The 21,975-nt window shown below is 45.3% G+C and overlaps 1 protein-coding gene across 3 annotated transcripts in view; it reads left to right on the forward strand.

Moving 5' to 3' along the window:
* Positions 1–1,261: 1,261 nt before the first annotated feature.
* satb2 (SATB homeobox 2) overlaps positions 1,262–21,975 on the forward strand; it is a 37,029-nt gene continuing 16,315 nt past the window's right edge. For 2 of the 3 annotated variants that reach the window (XM_062403300.1, XM_062403301.1), the window contains exons 1-6: positions 1,262–1,583; positions 8,849–9,064; positions 12,883–13,068; positions 18,851–18,977; positions 20,211–20,334; positions 20,957–21,059. In XM_062403300.1, the coding sequence (XP_062259284.1) occupies positions 8,893–9,064; positions 12,883–13,068; positions 18,851–18,977; positions 20,211–20,334; positions 20,957–21,059 (712 nt within the window). In that variant the 5' untranslated portion in view covers positions 1,262–1,583; positions 8,849–8,892. Of the gene's footprint in view, positions 1,584–8,445; positions 9,065–12,882; positions 13,069–18,850; positions 18,978–20,210; positions 20,335–20,956; positions 21,060–21,975 lie in introns of those variants that run through there. The other variant, XM_062403299.1, reaches the window with a different exon arrangement.

Genomic DNA, 21,975 nt, shown 5'->3' on the forward strand with positions numbered 1-21,975 from the left:
GGCAGGGTTGCGCATGCTCGTGTTAAAATGTGGATGAAGTAAGACTCGTGCCACAGCTGCATCAGTGGGAAGCTCAGCCTCTGGAATTCAGAGATTTCATAAGGTTCATTATAACTGTTCCTAGTTTGGTCTGGACTCTGTTTCTAATATTAACAACCAGCAGAACCCACTTTTTAAAAGATAATAAACATTTAACAACCAGAGAGGAAGAAAATGACGAAGGAAAAATAACCACATTCGTGCACTTGACATTTTCGATTCAAATGTTTATCGTGCGTCCAGAAATCACTTCGCATTTGAGCCTCGGTGGCTTCCATACCCCGCAGCCACCACGCGGTGACATCTGTCGATCAAGTGGCGGGTTTATCATTAACTGGGATCCTACAGCGACGCGGGGCATCTCGGGAGAGGAACACACGCACGGGGACTTATTATTAGGCTACTTATTAACACGCACCAGCGCGTGGACTTCAACTTGTGCGCATTATCTGTGGGATGGTTCTGACATGTCCGAGGATTAGAGGGAAGCTGCGGCGCTGATAGCGCAGCGATAACTTGTAGAATTATCTATTAACAGAAGAGAATCTCTTCTATGTCAAAGTCTCCTGAAGACGAGGAGAAGATTCCCTCAGAGATCATCTCGATATTTATCACGCAGCAGCTCGTGCTGCAGAGGAAACCTCGTGTCATCGGAACCGAGTCATCCACGGTTCGTGCGTAAAAGGGATTATTTGGGTATAGAAATGAGAAATAAAGTTCCCTCGGACGATTTAATATCATTTCTATTTGTCCTATAAGTGAAATCCGTCCCACAGGAGGCTTTCAGATGAGTTTACAGACGCCCCCTCTCCCTCCTCTCCTCCCTCCCTCCCTCTCTTTGTCTCTCCTCCCTTCTCTCCTCCCTCTATCAGTCAGTGCGCCCGTTGGCACAGGAGAGATTGAAAGTGACACACGCACACTGGTGATTAGAAGCTGCTCCTCTGCACCGATCACATCCCGCTGGTACCGTGACTCGGACGCCGGTGTTCTTTAGCTTTGTGTTTGTTAGTGTTCGCGTCTCCTTCTGCTGCGTCGCGTCGTTCTTTGCGCAGTTTTCTCTGTCGGGCGATGAGTTGCGAGGAGCGAGGACCTCAGAGCTGCGAGCGGCGGACGGATGCGTGAAGAGAAGAAGAGAGAACGAGTCCAGGTCGCGTTAAATTATCAAGTTTGACTCGTGCGTCACAAGAACCAGGACAAGCTGCTGCTGTAGTCCAGGTCTCTCTCTCTCTCTCTCTCTCTCTCCCTCTGTGCCACCACTTCCCCTCAGACGCGCGCATCCTGCGTCCTGTGTCCGAGCATTTCGCCTCATCCTCTCTGCAGCTTCACGCGCACTCAGACACCCACCAACACAAACTTTACCTCGTCGCGTCTCCGTGGATCTCGGGTCCGACTCGGAGTCCAGACTCGAACGCGGTCAGAACCCGCGTCAACCCGCCGCCGTGTGTCCGGGAGCCGCAGCTCAGCTCCAGCCCTGGATTCAATACTGCTGATCAATGGACAGAGCCTCCTCAGCGGCCAGCAGCGCTACAGACACGCCGTAAACAGTGAGTGTACACACACACACACACACACACACACACACACACACACACACACACACACACACACACGCCATTATCAAGTTCATACAAATTCTAATTAATCAATTAATAAAGAAACAGTTATCAACTACCTACCTAATGAATATATTATTTTCAATTGAACTAATTTAATTAATTACCTATTCGCTACATAGTTATTATTATTATTTGTATCAATGAAGAGTCTGATAAAATATAAACGACTATTTACTACTGTAATTATTTCTATAGAATTAAATTAAAATTAATAGATGTCTGCAACAAAACCTGAAGTTAAAGATGTGAACGTTTTTAACAACACACACACATTTTTACCTGTAATATTCACAGAACCCAGATCCGTGATTAGATTCACTTTCTTGACGCAGTTATTTGTCCTGAACAATATCATTTATTACCTTCACTAATATTATTATTTACGAGATATCAGCTGCATTTTAAATATTGCACAAAGTGAATATACGTAAATAAAGTCGTTAGTAAGCTACTTTAAATTATGAAGTCCGTAAAAGCCTCAAAGGGAAACATTGTTTTTGATATATTTATTTTTATCATTGGCAAATCAGAAAACGTGCACGTTTTCTGTAAATGTGCGTTTGTATTAAATCATATTTTTATAGAACGAGTCTTAAAACGCGTCATAACATCACCTCAGTGTTTCTGCCTCCGGTGCATCTTCATAATTTAGTTTAAATAATAATATCACTAATAATAATGAGTAGCAGTTACCAGCACATGCAGAAGTGAATTAACTTCATCTTCTCCTCAAACTGCTCGTTCTCCAGGAGACGATGAATAAAACATGGCGGGGAGCAGAAAGCTGCAGAACACGGTGCGAGTGTGTTCGGCTGCTACACGGGCCTTTAACCTCTGAGACACTCCGAGGAGCTGCACTGCACAGATACCTGCACCGTGCACGGACACACACTCACACACACGTGCACACGCAGAGACACGGAGCGGGGACAGAGCTGCAGGTCGGATCAGGGACTTTCGGAGACGGGGCCTCTGCTCCTGATGTGCAACCTCAAGAAACTGAAGCCAAATGCGTTTGGCAGCAAATGGGAACCAGTCCGTGCGCGGAGCCTCGTGTCCGGAGGAGCCACCGAGCACTGGGGATTTGATTTTAAGAAATCAAACCTTTACCACCAATTTATTTTAGAATTCACAGTGAATTTAAATGGAACAAATCCTAACAAATAATAGGATTTAATTGATCTAGTGCTCAGATCAGAATCTGGATTTTAACACGTTTAAAAGTCTGATTCTTTAAATGAGATCCAGACGCTGACCTTTAATAAAAACTCACTTCACTCGCTCAGCCTCATCGAACCCACAGGAAAACCAGTGGATCCAGTTTCCTTCTCCTCACAGAACATGTGAGACGGAGCCGGCTCCGTCGTGTGACCTGCGGGTTTCTCACCTGAGCAGGTGGACGCGAGGATCCGGATTCAGACTCACTGCGACGCTCGAGGACGTTTATTCACACGCGTCGGCGGGAGAATGAGAACTGGGCCTAATGGATAACAATTAATTAAAAAGTAATGACGGCATCAGACAAAATTATAATACACCTTTTCACACATAGAGTCAACATAACAAAATAAATAATAAAACTTTATATATAAATGAAAATATAAATATACATGAGAGGAAAAACGAGCTGGTTTCACTTGATGCTTTTCTGGCCTGTTTGTCCTTTTCACGTTTGCTCAGATGTTGACAAAAAAAATTGGCCGCGCAAAGTCTGACGGGACGTGAAAGGGGGTGAGGTGTGTGTATGTGTGTGTGTGTGTGTGTGTGTGTGTGTGAGTGAGTGTGTGTGTGTGTGTGTGTGTGTGTTTTCGGTTTAAAAATAGTGGGAAACCTCAGATTTTCTTTGGCTTCCACTGAGTTTTCTCTTTATTCTGCAGCAGATTTGAAGCAGTGATGTTGATGCGCCACAAATTATTCATGGTTTTCAAAGTCATGCACATTATGATCTCCTGTATTCTTTAAGCTTCACTCTCTGCAGCACACAAACTATTAGTTCGAGTCCTCGTTCCTGCAGCTTTGTATTCTATTAATAATCTGAACGTTCCATCTGAACGTAAACCGTCCATATCTCAGAGAGCCTCCTCGCTCCACGCTTCCTGTGTGAACCCAGTTATCTGTTCCTCTGTGACGTGGGTGTGTCGGCACGATTAAAGAGCAGATAAGATAGTGGCTCAGTGGGCAGAGAGAGGAGCTGATGAGGCTGCACATCCCCAGTGTCCACTCACTTCTGGATGAATCCATGAACCCCCCCACCCCAAACACACACACACACACACCCCTAAGAACCAGAGTTTATTCCCACTGTGGTGAGGCCGCCGAGCTGTGATGCACTGGTTTGGACTGGGCGAGGACTCGAACCTCACGCCGCTCTGTGCAGGTCGGTGCCGGGGTGGACACGATAACCGAAACACTTCATGACACAACGCAGCTGAACAAACAGCTTCTTCACAGCTGCATCAGGGTTGTGTGCTCGTGTGTTACCCGTCCCTGCTGTGTGCGACCGAGGGAGTCAGTGTGTGGTCCCTGGAAGTGTTAAAGCTGAGAGTCTTGTGTAGCGAGCTGGCTGTGGTTTGTGTGGCTTAGTGTCTTTCTGTGTGCGACTGTGCGAGTGTGTTTAAGCACGCCGAGTGCGTCCTCTGGCTGGAAGGGCGAGGCCATAAACGCCTGACTCTCCTCATCCCGTATCATCAAGTGAGATGTTTGCGAGGAGCCAAACATGTTTGCCAGAGGCCTCAGGCTCGCCCCCTCACCCCTGGTGATTTTCCTCCCTCTCCCTCTGAGAGTGTGTGTGTGTGTGTGTGTCCGTCTCCAGAGCTCCAACAAAACAAGTTGTGTGTTTGCTCTGAAGGTCTCTCCTCCCCTCACACCAACGCTCACCACATCACAGTCACACATCTGAGGGCCATCAGCGGCAAATTCCACAATAATGTAACCTTCCCCGACTGCAATCATTTCTCATAAACAGCCACATAAAGACGTGTTGTTCCCCTTCTTGTTTTCAGACTTTAAAAAAAAGAACTAATTGTGTGAAACTTTTCATTCTTCCTCCCAGAGTGTTGGTTTCTGCTCGTTTGTGTGTTTGTGGGGAACATCCCTCCTGCGTTGCTGTCACACGTCTTGTGTACGTTGTGTGTTTATTTGACAACAGAGCTTCTAATGCCCTCCTCCCTGTTTTATCTGGTGCTGCAGAGCCAAGTATTAACCAACAGCTTGATAACCCGCCTATAAAAGTGGATCTGGAACGAGAAGAACATCCGTATCTCTGGATCCTTTCTGCCTCTCACATTCCACCCTGCTATCAGTGCTAATAATGCCCTTATAGGTCCCCCCCCCCCGTGTGTGTGTGTGTGTGTTTGTGGTTTCCATGTTGAACACCCAACCCTTCATTAGCAGTTGTGTATCAGAACGGTAGAAGCTACCAGAGCCTCAGGAGACGAGTTCTTCCTCTAAAAGGGTTTGTCGTGTTTCCTACTAAAGACTCAGGCGGTTAACGTTTCACCCACAGTTACACTCCTCTCCTGTGTGAGTCTGTGTGAGTGTGTGTGAGTGTGTGTGAGCTCCAGAGCTGCACAACTTACACAGTGAGATGTGTGTGTGTGTGTTTGTGTGTGTGAGGAGGAAAACCCGGTTTCCTCTTCTTCTTCTTCTTCTTCTTTACCCAACGTGGACCTGCTGCTCTCTCACATCTCAAACAGCTCAGAGTGTTTTTCCAGAGCCGGTGCAGGTGAGATGAGAATCCAGGCGACAGGGAGCGAGTGAGGTAAAGTAAACTAAAGAAGCTGCAGCCGTCACGTTCCCAGTCATTACCCTGGATGTGCTTCAGATGGACGGGACTACCAATCAGTGTGAGGCGTCTGATTTGTAGAGTTTGGCTTTGAATTACATGTTTGTGTGTGTTTACGTCTTTGCGCTGGACGCGTTGTTTATAGGTGTGTTTGTTGTCGTGTCCCACTCGCCTATTTCTTTGGGTGTGCCTGCTTTTTTTTTCCTGCTCTGCAATCTTGTCCTTGGCCCTCGGTGTGTATTTGTTATGTCTAGAACATGTAATAATGTGGAATTTGATAGTGGCTTATCATCAAAACACAACGGTTGTCCCAGAATCAAACATTATGCGGGAATAACATTCAGCAGCTTTCATTTCACCAGCTGCTATCCCAGCTTCAGACTGGGCTGTTAAGGTTTTACTGAAAAACTCAGAATATTTGAAGTTTATTGATGATTTCTTTTCGGTCTTTAATAATTCAGTTTACGTTTCCTGTGACATTTGCTCAGAGAAGCAATAAATTGGGAAATGTATCATGAGCCGTTTCCTTATCAGAAACACATTACATCTGGAGCCCGTCTCCACAACAGATCGTCTTATCACGGCTTCATTAACTGCTCTGACTATCACACGTCTTATCACACATGCAGCCGATAATCATCTCATTGTTTAGAGGATGATCTGGTGAACCTGTGACCTCAGAGCCGGGCGGAGCCATTAACCAGCGATGTGCCGAGCACCGTCAGTCACTTCTCGTGACTTCGTCTTTCAGGTCGTTGCTCAACACGCCCGTTAGAATTACATAAACCAGATTATCATTTATCTGTGGACGTTCATGAGATCTTGTGATAATCCCGTCAATATTTACATGTGTGGAAATAACGACATGTGTGTTTGTAGAAAAATAAAACACAAAATGGAAGAAACAGGGAAAAAGAAGGGATGAGAGAGAGAGAGAGAGAGAACAGGTTTCAATGAGTTAATCAATCACAATCTCGTCTTTTAACCAGTTGTTAGAATTATTAAAAAATCATTTAACATTTTTTTATTTTACCTTCTTACTTCAACTGAATTATAGTTTAATTTAACAACTTTAAATTATTTTCTTTCCTTTTCGTCGTCCTCCTCTTTCTCCTCCACTGAAGTTAAAAGAGTCTGTTCTCAAAGTGTCTAAACTAAAAGTTCTCGTTCCACAGAAACTTCTCTGATATGTGATTATAGTCGCGCTGCAGGGGGGATTATTGTCATTATTCATTATTTTGAGAGTTATTTTATTTATTAATTGACTTTAAAATCTTCGAATAGTCGCATCATAATTTTCTTGAACCCAAAGAGAATCTTAAAAAAGCCTCAGTCTGTCCAAGTGATGCAAAAATACAAAAACGACAGGTTCTCTATCACGTTCGATATTATTGATCAAACTGATGCATCGATGCATTCAGCAGCTGATCCGACACACGTGTCATGTGACCCCCCATGACTTGACGTGGTAACATCTGCTGTTGGTGAGGAGGAGCTGGAGGAGGTGATGGAGGATGTGGAGGAGCTGGAGGAGGTGATGGAGGATGTGGAGGAGGTGGAGGAGGAGGTGGAGGAGGTAGTGGAGGTGATGGAGGACGGCCTATCTAAGACCGTGTGAGCGAGGGTTCACAAATAAACAACAACGATCTCCTTCTTTATCTGCTGCGTTAAAACCCAGATGAGATGTAATTGCTGTGCGATGCTGCTGGAAGCTGGAGGAGGTGGAGGAGGTGATGGAGGATCTGGTGTGTGTGTCCCAGGTGAGATGCTGAGATGTCGGCAGCGCCTGATAGGGATCGTCAGCAGCGTGGGGGGGTGGAGCTGTGAGTGGGAGGAGCTCTGAAGCAGGATGGGACTTGTTGCTGATAACCACAGATTCTCTGCAGGATTATTTTACTTAAACTTAAAAAACAAACTAGTCTCAGGTTTGACTTCTCGTCTCCTGGCTGTAAAGAGCAGCAGCCAGTGAGCTTCCTTCATTGTTCCATTATAACCAGTTGCTCTGTGCTGTAGCGACAACAACACACTTAGTGGTGTGATTTATTTGTGAAGCCTCGTTCATGCCTCACATTGTGAATTATGACGAGCACTGTACTCTGTGTAACTCTCTGAACTTTCCTCTCTTTAATAAACTCGGCCTCCCACAGGGTTTAATCAAGCCAGAGCTAATGTTCCTAATTTATTATTATTCATTTTAAACCTTCTGCCCATGAGCTCTTAATACTTCTCAGATTAGTTATACCTGGTTGTGGTGGACGGTGTTGTTCAGCTGCGTGGTTGTGTAAGAATGAGATGGTCGGTATAGAAGGTGAAGAATGAGGCGGGAAGGAAAGAGAGGAAGAGGAGGAGGAGGAGGAGGAGGAGGAGGAGGAGGAGGAGGAGGAGGAGGAGGAGGAGGAGGAGGAAGACTGAGAGACACAACCACACAAAACAACGTCTTTTGTGCAGAGTTACAAGCTGCAGCAGTAAAAGCTGTGGAAATAATACACAGTGAGGACGGTCGGTGGTAACTGGTGCAGTCACTAAAGGTTAAGCTCTACAACTCAGTAACTTCACCACAGAACATCCCTCTGGTCCCAAACTGTAGAAGAGAAACCTCTTGTGCTCCTCTGCATGTTTTAGTTTCTAATCTCTCTCTCCGCAGTGGGGGATGGGGGGGGGGTGGGGGGGGCAGATATTGTCCAGGGGCTCGTGGGTAAATGAAAGCGTCCATGTGTCCTGAGCGGGCCGGCTGCTCTCGGAGACTTTGGCGTGTGTCGGGCCTGGCAGCGTTTCTAATGGCAATACCCGATATTAGACGTTTGGCTGATGCTTCCTCATCAGGGTCATGAACAGACACACACACACACACACACTCACACATACACACACACACACACACACAAACACACACACACTCTCTCTCTCTCTCTTCTCCTCTTGCATCTCACACACTCTACATTTATTCCATTTAAAGGGAGGAGCTGTTTTATATTTTTCCTTTCTGTCAACAAACTCCATGAAAAGACTCAAACCAACAACCCGTCCCCCGGCCTCTCTCTCTCTCTCTCTCGTTTACCACTTTACGTGTCTGTGGCTCTCTGCTCCGAACCCGTTCATTACTGACGACCTTTTCAATCCAGTCACAAATATATAGTTTCACTCTTAAAGGGCAGAATTACCTCTGTGAACAACTCGGCTCTGTAGCTTCTGGCCAACTGGAGGAAACAGGGAAGTTTTTTCCAGGGACTATTTTCAGTCATGGATTAATACACAAGTGATGCTGCGTCGTGAGGATCTACAGCGGCTGGAGGTTTAATTCTGAATTCTAAATAAACTGTAGTATCCATGTTTTAATGTTACCGAGGCTCAATGATGTGTTTTTGATAGTTGTGGTGCAGAGTGATAAGTTCCTGTTTGCTGTCCCCAGACTCCTTCTCTCTGGCCGGAGCTCCTCTGGGGATCTGGAGGAGGATGGAGCGAGGAGGGGAGAGTCCCATCACCCAGGACAGCCCTGAGCGGAGGGGGGGCAGCCCCGACCTCAGCGGCCTCCCACCTCCAGGGAAGAAGGGGCGCTTCGAGCTCAACGGGAGCCCCCCCGGACCCCGCCTGCGCCACAACGGAGCGCCGCTGAGGCCCCTGGGAGGTGAGCACCGTCCTGGAGACACCGGAGGAGAGGTTGATGTGGAGAACATCAGATTGTGAAATTCATTAAGTTCAAATATTGTAAAACATTCTCACATTTTGGCCGAGATGTAAAAACAGTCTCATTGAATAAATAAGCATACAGATCATCATCCAGAGCTCCACAGAATTGAATCAATACAAAGATATGACCACTCTACACATTCCTGATTTCTTTCTTAAAATCTCTGCATTATTTCTTGAGACATTAACACATATGTGAATCTCTGGATCATTAGCTCATTAGCTCTAAAAGCTAACGAGTCCTTCCTTCCACCAAGTTTCAATCAAATCTGTTCCTCAACAAATTAAGACACAAATTTAGTATTTTGGTTCTAGTGTGATGTCAGTGGTTCTAACCTCAGTCACGGAGGATTAAGTTGGTTTGTTTCATGGCAGAATTATCTTCTGGACGGATGTTGTGTGTGTAGGAAAATAATCTAATCTAAATTAATCCATGGATCTTCATGAAAAGAAATCCAACATGTTTAGTTATTGATATTTACAAGTGAGTGTAGTTTGGTTCAGATCCAAATTAAAAAGTGGTGAATTCAGATGTGCCCTCAGAAGGAGACTGTGAACTCCACTGAGTCACATTCTAGTATTTTCTTTTGGCTCCTCTGCTCGGAGCCCGGAGTCAACGGCGTCTGGCTGAGCTCGGAGTCGGGTCGCGTGTCGCTCTGTGGAGTGTCGCTCTGTGGAGTGTCGCTCTGCAGTGTGTCGCTCTGTGGAGTGTCGCTCTGCAGCGTGTCGCTCTGTGGAGTGTCGCTCTGTGGAGTGTCGCTCTGTGGAGTGTCGCTCTGCGGCGTGTCGCTCTGTGGAGTGTCGCTCTGCGGCGTGTCGCTCTGTGGAGTGTCGCTCTGCGGCGTGTCGCTCTGTTGCGGCTCCGCAGGAGAAGCTGCTTCCAAACTGTTAATACGTCTGGAGGGAACTGTATAATACAGGCTCACCAAATAAAGGAGATTGCTCCATATAAATAAGATTTATACAACTCACTCGGGGCTATCGATCCCTGCATTCATTGTGAAAGTTGCTTCTTGTTTATGTGCATGTGTGTTATGCACTTATCTGCGGCTGGTTGTGTTACATTGTGTTGGCAGAAACGTCAAACTCTTGATTTTAGCTTGTTTTCCTTCAATATTTCTTAAATTTTGGGGGCGAAATCTAAATTTTCTGTAGAAATCCTTTATAAATGTTCTGCCCAACGTGGTCTTGAACTAAATGATTTGAACTGGAGGAAAACTTTATTATTTTATGGCATAAACCTGAAATATTAAAAACAAAATTGTATGCAAACATGTGGGAGTTTTTTTCTAGAGTAATAAAAACACATTTCTGTGGGTTTGGCTGCACAGTTTGTAACGATGGAGTCAAAGAGGTGGGAGGAGGAACCTGTGTTTCTGAAGTGAGAGAATGAAACGATAAAAGAAAAGAAACAGTTCAGTGTGAGAAGAGATGACGAGTGAAAGAGGGAGGAGCCGAGGGAGGACGGTCAAAATGACGGGTTGTGTGTGAAGACAGGAAACTCGACGTGTCTCCTCCAAACCACACAGCCGCCACGAGGAGGGGGCCACACACACACACACACACACACACACACACACACAGAGCAGCATGCAAACACAACCGTACAGATTTACATACACACACCATATGTCCACATTCACAAATCTCTTCGCTGAGTCACTCACACCCAAGAAATGCTGCCAAAACACACACCCACTTACACACAACACCCACACACACCCACACACATCTCTTATTTTAATATCCCCGTTCACTCATCCCCATACATATTAGAGGGATTAGAGGTTTGAGGCAACATCACATCATCCAAACCAGATCACACAGTCAGCGGCCAAATCACAGGACACTGGATATGAGAGAAGACAGACGGAGGTGGAGACGGAGGGGCGAGCGAGATAGAGGCGGAGAGAGGGAGAGAGAGAGAGGAGCGCTGGTCGGAGGGAGCTGCTCTGTGTTGACAGTTATATTTCCCTGTTGGGGGAAATTCACTTACTTGAATTGGCACGGGGCTCCAGTGTGTAATTCACTCCATGAGAGCCTGGAGGACTGGGAGCAGGGTGATTAATGAGGAGGAAATAGAAATATAGGAATTGACTGATTAAAACAACGGGTGGGATGGATCTGTGTGTGTGTGTGTGTGTGTGTGTGTGTGTGCGTGCTGGGGAAAGGTGGCATATGTAAGTGTGTGTGTGCCCAGCATTGTGTGCTATCCATGCGGTAAAACACATGGCTGTGTGTGTGCTCTGTATTATTAGTGCTGGGACGCTGCCTAATGCTCCCAGTCCATCATTTCTTCAGGGAGCTCTAATTAATTGCCAGTTGACAGGTGGCCCAAAACCAAAAGCCTTTTAGGAAAAAGGTCTGATATTGGAGAGGAGGGATTGATATTGGTGCACGGAGCCAAAGGGAAGGAACAATCGGAATGACTGTGACCAGACACTGAGATGGAACAAGTGGCTTGTCTCCATTTAAAGGTTTTATCACCTTGTGTATGACCCCGAGCTGACGAGCGTCCTGATACACAAACGAGCAGCAGAGCACATGAAGGTGTCTTAGTGTGAGAAGGTGGGAACCTGAGCTGTGAAGTGGTGAAGCAGCATTTCATACACAAAGTGCTTTATTAATCTGTAACGTTCCAGAACCAACAAGCTGTGACTGAACTCCTTTCCCCTTTGTTACCAAACCCTGTCCGTCACGTTTCATGTGAGCAGACGGATCACAACAGCTACAGCTGCTGTCAGACATGTTCCTGCAGACCTTCTCCACCTGGCTCCCTCGTATGAATACATTTACTATTATATTATTACAGTATACAGTCAGAAGAAGTCAATGTGAGAACACAGCAGGGGAAGATCTCCGCGTGACAAAGAACAGGTAGTTCCCCAAACCTGAGTAGATAAAAGAAAAACCAGCAGAGGAATATTTTTGTGTGAGATGAGGAAGATGAAGAAGAGGAAGACGCTGATGTGAGTTGTTGTGAAGGTCGTGTGTTGGAGGACAACTGGAGAAGAGTCCACAGAGTAATGAGCCACATGTCTGCTCAGCTTCACATGTTCTCTGTTAATAGTTAATATAACTATTCACAACTTCCACGTGTGGTTCAGAGAATTGAACAAAGCCTTTGAGAGTACGCCAAGGTTTTCGCCTTTATGTGTGCGTGTGTGTGTGCGTGTGTGTGTGTGTGATGGGAATTCATGCGCAATATCAAAGTGGGTTGATTTTCACCTGGCCTGAATTTACATATCCAAGGACGTCATATATCATGAATATTGAATCATTATTTTCCTCTGTATATATTTCTCAGCAGCATTCACTTGAATATTTATTAATGTTCTTGTTTTAAATCCCACATTTATGATTTTGTTGGATGTTCTTTTCTTTTTAAACTGATACCCTGATGAAAGTAACACTAATGAATATGTATATTTGTATAAAGACTTTCCATATCTCTTAGAGGAGCCTTTATTATGACAGCTCGTCTAATATGATGTGCAGTGAACACTCTCACAGTCCAGTGAGGAATGCATATGATTTGTTTTACATCCTTTGTTTGATTGCAGCTCATTGAGAAGTTCAGGTGTTGTTATAACAGTTTTAAACACAAAGGATAAAGTGATCACAGGCCCGACCCGGTGGAAACACAATCCACATGCTGTCTGCCACGGGGAAACCGGGTCGTGATCACCAACAATAGAAGCCAGACACTAAGAGATTCTCCATCTTCTCCCTTTCCCCTCCGGTCTCTCTCCACAGGTCTGATGATCCCGGTGTTCTGCGTGGTGGAGCAGGCGGACGGAGGGATTCAGGCGGACGGGTGCGAGGGGAGGGATGAGCACGCCGAGTTCGTGCTGGTCAGGCGGGACATTCTCTTCTCCCAGCTGGTGGAGACGGCTCTGCTCGCACTGGGCTACTCCCACAGCTCCGCGGCACAAGCCCACGGTCAGTCACAGACACTTCTGCTGTTTTACTTGTGTGGAAAGAATCTTTGATATGTCCGTCAGGTCTTTAAAATAAGGTACGAATATGGCTGGTGTGTGCCAAAAACTAAAAAGTAAAGTAATATATAAAACGTTATGTCAGAGCGTTGGAGCTTTGGAGGAATCATCAGGCCTCAAGCTGCACGTTGTGTGATGATTATACAAATATCCCCTGAAGGACAAGTTCAAATATTTGCTTCCTGTTGACTGGACAGTAGATATGAAACAACAGCTTGTTAGCATAGCTTAGCATAACGATTGGAAACAGAAGAAAACAACCAAGTTCATAATCCAATTCTGTAACTCGCCGTCAGAAGGGAAGTGAACTCTACGAAGACGGGACTCGAGGGTCTCTCTGTCACTTCACCGCCTCACACTGTTTTTCTAGAAGCTCAAACAAATGACATCAAGTTTGAGCCGACCTCGTGGACACACACAAGAGAGAGAGAAGAAGACAGAACCAGAGGCAGATAAACAAAGAAAACCTCCCACACTAACTGCAAAGTCAAACTTCAGACAGAGTCCGAGTCCCAGCAGTTTGTGACGCCACAGTAGAAACGAGCACTTAGCGACGGTGAAGCTGCCAAAATCCATAAAACAGACTCGTACAGTTTGAAACTTCTCAGACTCGGGGGAGAAACTCAGAACAGCAGCTTCTTCAAACCCTGTGACCAGGCCACTGTTCAAAAAGCCAAAGATCTGAGTCCCAGACGCCTCCTTTTGTTGGAATAACAACGAGTCTCATGAAGGCCATTATTAATAGTCATGACTTTCCAACCACCAAGTGTCTCTCTCTGTGTAAACCATGGCAGGACTGAGTCAGAATGAACTATCCTGCAGCTGAGGGGTCAAGACCAGACCGGTCCTGGGACTCTCCCTCTAATCAGTGGCCTGGATGTGAGGTGGTCTATTCAGAGCATGTTTGAAAAACACAACTAAGACACAGACACAGGCTGTAAAACTCATTAAAGACACAACAAAGAGACGGACAGGAACGTCTCCGCAGGACTGAAATACATTTTGTGTGTGTGCATGTATGAGTGAGCAGTAAGTGTGAGAATGTTTATGAAGCAGACGAAAAGAAAGACAGTGTAATTCATTGCCGCACACATGGAACTCATCTGCCGCAGGACAGTGTCATTTATTGCTGTTATTTCTCAAGCGTGCAGAATATTCCATGTGTCACGTCGATATAAAACTGGAAAACACAGAGCGACAGTGAGCGACACACAACGACTGCAGAGCCACGAGTGTTAGAGGAGACATGTTCAGGTTGATAGCTTTAAGTTGTGTTACTTTATTATTCTATATTTATGACTAAAACAGGTTTAAATGCTCTAATGCTCAGAAAACAGCACTTTCTTCAAACTGCTGCAGCTCCTCTGTTCAGCCTCTGGTTTTCAGCTCCTGTCTCTTTAAGTCCCTCCCCTCCTGATGAAGCCCAGTCTGCTGTGATTGGCCAGGCAGTCCACTTCTGTTGTGATTGGTCAACCAGTAAAGGTCAACCAGTAAAGGTCAACCAGGAAAGGTCAACCAGCAGAGGTCAACCGTTAAAGGTCAACCAGGAAAGGTCAACCAGGAAAGGTCAACCAGTAAAGGTCAATGGTTTGCAGATGAACGCCATTAGCAACACACTTTTAGCTTCAAATACTTTTGCCAAGTATCAGGGGAGGTCTCTCTCTCTCTCTCTCTCTCTCTCTCTCGCTCGCTCGCTCTCTCTCTCTTTCTGTCTGGAAAACAGCCAGACTCACTGGTCCCCCGTCCACATCAATGCACTCCTCCAGAAGAACACCACACCAGGGGCTTCAAAGAGACGACATCACAACTCCACACAAACAGAACTCCGAGAATTGTCTCGAGCAGACACACACACACACACACACACACACACACACACACACTTGTAAACTCCACTTAACCCATGCAGGGTTGCATTTGCACGCGCTACAATTGACATACACTTTGTGAAGTATACCGTGCAGCATCGCAGACAAAACACTCTCACACAAACACACACACACATGTCACCCCCCCCCCCCCCCCCCCCCAGCTTCTCTCAAATGAATACTTTTTGTTTTTTAAAACAAGCGTTTATGTTAAATAATTTCTGGCTTAAATTATACATTTTTCCCCCTGCGGTCCACAACCAAAATTACACAGAGTCCCGTCTATTTTCTAACTGTTTGAATTGTGTCCTGCATTCTTGTGTCCCAGCGGTGTATTTAAAGCGCCCGCCGAGGACCAGGGCCTTTCTTTAATTAGCTCAGCCCAGTAATTAGATGGGAGATATTGTTTATTTCAATTATAAGGGTCTGAAGGCTTTTATAGAATGGATGGGAGCGGACCTGTAGTTTTCTGGCTTCGGTCAGTGAACAGTTAACGGTGGTCAGTCGGAGAACGAGAGAGAAGGGGGGGGGGAGAGAGGGAGAGAGAGAGAGAGCATTGTTGCAGTGCCACGTCTGACAGGCCACAGAGGGTCACTGCAGCAGAACATGTCGGTGATTCACTGGACACCTGAGGTCGGGCCACTTTCCTCTGGAGCATCACTGTCTCCTACAGGCGTCAATAGTTAATAAAGGAATCATCAATGCTTCTTTATGAAAACATATTCTGGGTGTGGGTGGGCTGGGGTGTGTATACTGTGACTTATGAAGCATTCAAAATGGCCACAAACTTCTTCAGCTTCAGGAGCAAATCCTTGATGTCGGCCACAGGATTATATATTTGTGTGTGTATTTATTTTTGTTCCTTTTTTTAGGACTGATTGCTCTGACTGGGTTTCTTATATTCATACTCCCACCTGACAGAAGAGACTCTTTACAGTGAGGGACCTTCTAATGTCCGGAGCTGTTTCAGCTTGAGGCTCATTTTATATTGTGAACCCTGTAAATCAGACCGAACCACGTGGGGGGTCTCTCTGTGGCCGTGGGTCCTGGCTCGGGTCATAATCATTTTGGAAAATCACACAACTCACCAGACAATTAGAAAGGTTTGAACTATGGAGCCTGACCCATTCATTTATTGGCCGAGTCACTTCTGCTCTTGGCTCAACACCGACTCTCTTTACCTCACTAGAGTTATAGATCATGTGGAGGCGTGTGTACGAACCCGACTCTCTGACGTCATGTGTCGTCTTCCTCTTCACGCTTTGCTGCAGTGATGTCTCCGTGTTACCTGCTTCCACCTGATGATTTATCACGAGTTCCCTATTTTAAAATAAACACACAGTTGTGGATCCGTATATGACAGGAAGTCACCGATAAAAACCCAAATAAATCATCAAGTCGGGACGTGTAGCTGTTGAGTTGTTAAATATCTGCTGGTTCTAGAGCTGAGCAGCTTTATTGCACCCGATGGTGGTGGTGGTGGGATTGGGGGGTTGGGGGGGGGGGGGTCTAATAAATGACACAAAGCTAATTATACATATTATTTCACAAAGCCGAAACTCAAAATATGAATATATAAAGTACTTGAACATATAAGGGTTGCTTTTAATGTTTATTTATGTTCAGCCATTATAATATCTTATATAAAGACATTTTAGTATTTATATGTTTTTTATTTATCATCACCTTGAAACAGAAACCGAAACTCACGGCTGCTGACGAGTTGAACATTAATGATAAAACTGAAATCTGGTGACAAACACATTACAGTGATATAATCCATGTATAAACATGAATGTGCTTTACAGCTGAAGCAAAGTGTTTCTCTCTGAATTTGTTCTTATGTAAGTTTTAATTAACCGTTAAATTAAAAGAGTTAAGCTGCAAATGTGTTTCAAGTACTTTGGAGTTGAACCATTACTTTAAAAACCTAAAATTATTTTTAAAACATTATTTCAGAGAAGATGGAAACTCAGAGAAACGACAGCAGATATTTATCCTGTGTTCCTGATGATAGGGAGCAGATTTCCGGGATGAGCGTGAAGGCTGCTGCGACTACAAAGACTTATTGTGGGAATATTGTGCGTACACGTGTATTAGTGTGAGTGTGTGTGTGCGAGGGTGGATGGAGTCTGAGACATTAGTGGGTGTTTGTGTACGGATTTGCGTTTGTGCGGATGGGTGCACTCAGACATGAGCCAAGCCACGAGCCGGCCACATGAGAGCCTGTCCCTGGGAGGTGGAATTTTATTGTGGAAATGGGAACAATGATTTCTACTTTTAAATGTGGACGAGAAGCAGAGCCCATTGAAGAGCCGAGGCAAGAAAATGATGCCTCAATTATTAATTCATCTGCCGTCACACTGTGAGTGTGTGTGTGTGTGTGCGCTTGCGTGCGAGCCGGTGCATGTCCACGTCTCAGTGTGCTGTCATGTGTCCTGTGTGAGTTCATGTTTGTCTGCTTATTCACGCGTTTGCTTCCACCCAACTGGGCATTAGTGAAATGCTTACGACTGGTTTTCAGATGTTGTGGAAGCTGCACGCTGACGATAACCAGCAGCATTCCTGAGTCTGTGTGTGAGAACAACAGAGAGGAGGAGGAGGAGGACGGGCTCCTGGTTTCCCTTCTGTCAGAAAGTCGTCTTTTAATAGTATTTTATTCACGTCTCTTAAAACGTTCTTCATTAAATCGTCCCTTTCACGAAAAATATCAAACAAAATAAACATGTTTTGTGTGTAAAATTCATGTTATTACAAATATTCCCTCTCGTATAAAACTACACATATTGATAGAAAACAAATCGTTCCATGTGTTCCACTACCGTCGCTGAAATGAAGAGGGTTCTGGTTCTGTTTGGTTCTGAAAAGGCCTCTATGGCGGTCTCTGGTTCCTCTGGTTTCCTCGGGGGTTCCCCCTGACCTGAGGGGCCCGGTCCCTTCATACAGGAGGACTAAGTGATGCCCCCCCGATGACCAGATAATCAACAACACAGCCCGACGGGAATCAAAGATACAACTGAGCTTTGAAGGAAGAAAGAAATAAGGAATAAAAGAGAAATAGAAAGAGAAAGATCAGGACGGAGAGAGGAGGGTAAGGGGGGAGGGGAGTGGGGGGGAGAGGGGGACAGAAAGAGAGAGGGGGGGGGGGTCTCTGCAGGACCCGTCTGGATCTCATTTAGAGGATAGTAATGCGATTAGCTTTGTTTAGTTTTCACAGCTCCAGCCAGTCCCCATGAAGAACCCTATGTGTGTGTGTCTGTGTGTGTGTGTGTGTCTGAATGTGTGTGTGCAGGGGTAGTGAACATGTAGCTTTGTATTGTCATGTGTTTGTGAGCTTTCTCTTGCTCTTGAACCAGAATTGACTCGAATCAACAGGGAGAGATTTACCCGTGAAGTGAAAACACACTCATCTCTCTTCAGATGATCCTTCGAGCCGGTCCCAGTGTGCCTTTGATCTCCTCTCAGGTTAACTGGTTAATGGCCTGATCGTCTGTGGCACCTTTTCACCGTCGTGGTCAGAAGTCGCTCCTCGTTCCCCCGGTCATGGTCGAGCTGCAGGAGCTCTCTCAGACTGTGGGCGCTCAGTTTTCCACCATCACTGTTTAAATGGTTCCACTAATCTCACCACTTAGCTTCTCCTCTGAATGACCCGGGCCTCTTGACCCGGCTCAGCTAATAAAGCAACTCGGTGTCAGAATGAATTTGTGTGAGCGTGCAGGTTCCGCCGGGTGACCAGGTGTGAGAAAGAAGCCAACCCCACGTCCAACATCACGTCGGCCTGTTTTCTGTCTGTCACTTTGAAACGAGTGTAAACGAATGAAGAGTTGAATGTGTGAAACCTTCCCCTCGTGTGTCCAGGCATCATCAAGGTGGGAAGGTGGAACCCTCTGCCCATCCACTTCCTGTCCGACGCTCCGGAGGCGACCGTGGCCGACATGCTGATGGAGGTTTACCACATGGTCACGCTGCGTATTCAGCTACAAAGGTCAGAGCAGTTCACAACAAACCTCTTTCTACATCCATTTGTTGATGACAGTAAAAGTATAACCTTCTAAATCTGAGGCTTTTAGAACTTGAACATGAAAACAACACTTGGAAAAACTGAACGTCCAGATTTTATAGAGTCAGAAATAAACCATGAGTTCATCTATCATCTGTCTCCGTGTGTCGGGAACTCTTAGTCCCTCAGAGTCAGTGGAGCAGAGACGTGATGACGGGATAAAAACAGATAAACTCCACATTATTATTGTTATTGTCTCTGCAAATACCGGCCAGGTTTGTTTACATGTGTCTGTGAACGTCGGTGGCAAACGGCGGAGCTTTGGCAAACGTCAGTGTCGGGATGACGCAGACAAAGTTCCTCCAGAACGTCTGTGACAGATTCTCGGGCTTAATCTGGGGTTTGAGGAAGAGTTCAACGTTTCAGTAAAACACGATAAAGTCACTTTCTTGCTGAGAGTTGGAGGAGAAACCAGATATGAGTGATGTGAGCATGAAGCTGCAGAAAGCAGCTGATTGGCTCGGCTACATGCGCAGCCGCCAGCAGACAGTTTAGTTTAACAAGACGAGAACCAGGACAGAGCAATTAATCAAATTCAATCAATCACATCTGAAAAGGCCATATTCTCAGATCACAGTTTGTCTCATAGGGCTCAACAAGATGTAGCCTGACTTTGTCCACATGTAATAAAAGTCATTTAGAAGCTTATTAACAGATGTGCAACAACTTGTGCAACAAGTTTTGGTAAATTGTGTTTCCTTTGTACGGAGCCAGGTTCACACTTTCCTCCATTTCCTGTAATAAGTTGAATTTATTAGTTGATTAATCGATCAGTCGATTGAAACAAAACTGATTTACAATAATTAAGATAAGTGATTAAATTATTTTTAAGGAAAAACATAAAAAAGCTTTTCAGTGACGGGTAACTCACGATTTTTGACTTAAAACAAAAGTCTGAATATTTATGACTCATGAGCTTCTTGGATAGATGATGTCAACAATAAACATAAATGAAGGTAGAAAACAACACACAATGTGCTGTTAATGATAATTATTGTTTGCAGCTGCAGTTTCAATGAACTATAATGCAAAATATAAATTAGATTTAGACACATCATAGTTTTCATTCAATAGAAACTGCAGATATGATTTGTGTTGACCCCGGAGCTCCTGGGGGCTTCAGCCTCGACTCACTGTGTGTGTGTGTGTGTGTTGTAGCTTCTCGAAGCTGGAGGACCTTCCCTGTGAGCAGTGGAACCACGCCACCGTCAGGAACGCTCTCAAAGAGCTGCTGAAGGAAATGAACCAGAGCACTCTGGCCAAAGAGTGTCCTCTATCACAGGTGACAACAGCAAACACACAATTACACACAATGCACAACTACTTACACCCACTTATCCACACAGTGATTGTTTGTGACGTCCGTTCGTTAGAATGATGAATCGTTCTGTACAACACGAGTCTCTTTAACTGAAACATCACATGTTCTGGAGAAAACTGGGCATGAGCTTTATTTTTCAAATAAAAAAAACGATCCTACAGACACTCTATTGATTATTGGTATTGTATTTTAATCAAGTTCCACTCAGCACTAAATTAATCACCGTCTCCTTGATCGTGTAGAAACTCCCCAGCTGCATGTTTGGCCCTCCTCTCCTCATAATCATTTGTGTGTGTCAGATCTGTGTGTGTGTGTGTGTGTGTACGTGCACACTGAGTTTAAATGGAGCTCTGGTGGGGGTGTTGATCACAGCATCAATTGCAAGCATATGTGTGTGTGGCTGGAGATTCCCCTTCTGCACTGTACTGGCTCGAGTTTCCATGGGTGGCTTCCAATCATGATTAATGTTTGTCTATTTCTATTATGTGTGTGTGTGAGTGTCATGTGGTTGTTGCGTGAGTGTAAGCATTTCATATTATGCTGGTTGTTAATTATCCCCCCCCCCCCCCTCTCTCTGCCTCAGAGTATGATCTCCTCCATCGTGAACAGTTCTTACTATGCCAACGTCTCCACGGCCAAGTGTCAGGAGTTTGGACGCTGGTACAAGAAGTATAAGAAGATGAAAGGTGAGCGGAGCTGTGGTCCTCAGTGTCTCCTGATCGCTCCCAGAGTTCATCTGAGGGTCAACGATCACTGAGCTGCAACACAATATCAAACTCAACATTCAAATCTGAGGAGGGAACCTTTATATGACTCACGATGGAATGTGAGATATGATAAAGAGGAGATATCATCTTTTACAGCTCCACACATTCTTCCTGCTTGTGATAACTTGGTGTCTGAATTACCCACAATGCACTGAACCACTGACATGTCAGATAGAGATTCGGGGCCAACGGTCAATATATACAACCAGCGCTCAAACCTGATTGGTCAAACTAGAAACCAAAAGCATCCAGCCTGTAGAATCCGTTCACACTGACACTGTGGATGGATTAACAGATACAGACTCGGGGCCCAGAGGGGCAGGGGGCCCCCCGGGTTAGAGGCCCTGTTTGAAGTAACCATTTCTGTTTGGGAAATGAGTCAAAGTGAAAACAAAGAGACACAAACCACCGCAGAGACAAAAGAAGAAACAACTACAAAAAGATGCAAAGCAACCACAGAGATGTGTCTTTGAGTCTGTGGCTCCTGCTGCTCTGGAGGAGGGATGTGGGCGCTTCCACAAGTCTGTGCCCACGGGACTGTTGTCTCATAATTCATCGAGGAAAACACTGAGCTGCAAACTGAACTGCTGTGTGTGTTCTCCCTCAAGTCCTGGTCAATATAATATTTTAATATCAGAGGCCAGGTCAGGAACAACCCTGGAAACACCACGATATCTCTCATCATGATAATATCTGTATGACTGAGAGAGAACCACAACACACAGAGACAGTGTGAGGGACCAACCAGGATGTGTTTAAGACCCAGTTCATCATAGTTTACGACTTTTTAAGGCCTAAGGCTTCAGATTATTGAATTTACGACTTCATGAAGTTC

The sequence above is a fragment of the Platichthys flesus genome, chromosome 13 (assembly GCF_949316205.1).
Source record: "Platichthys flesus chromosome 13, fPlaFle2.1, whole genome shotgun sequence".
Taxonomy (NCBI): domain Eukaryota; kingdom Metazoa; phylum Chordata; class Actinopteri; order Pleuronectiformes; family Pleuronectidae; genus Platichthys; species Platichthys flesus.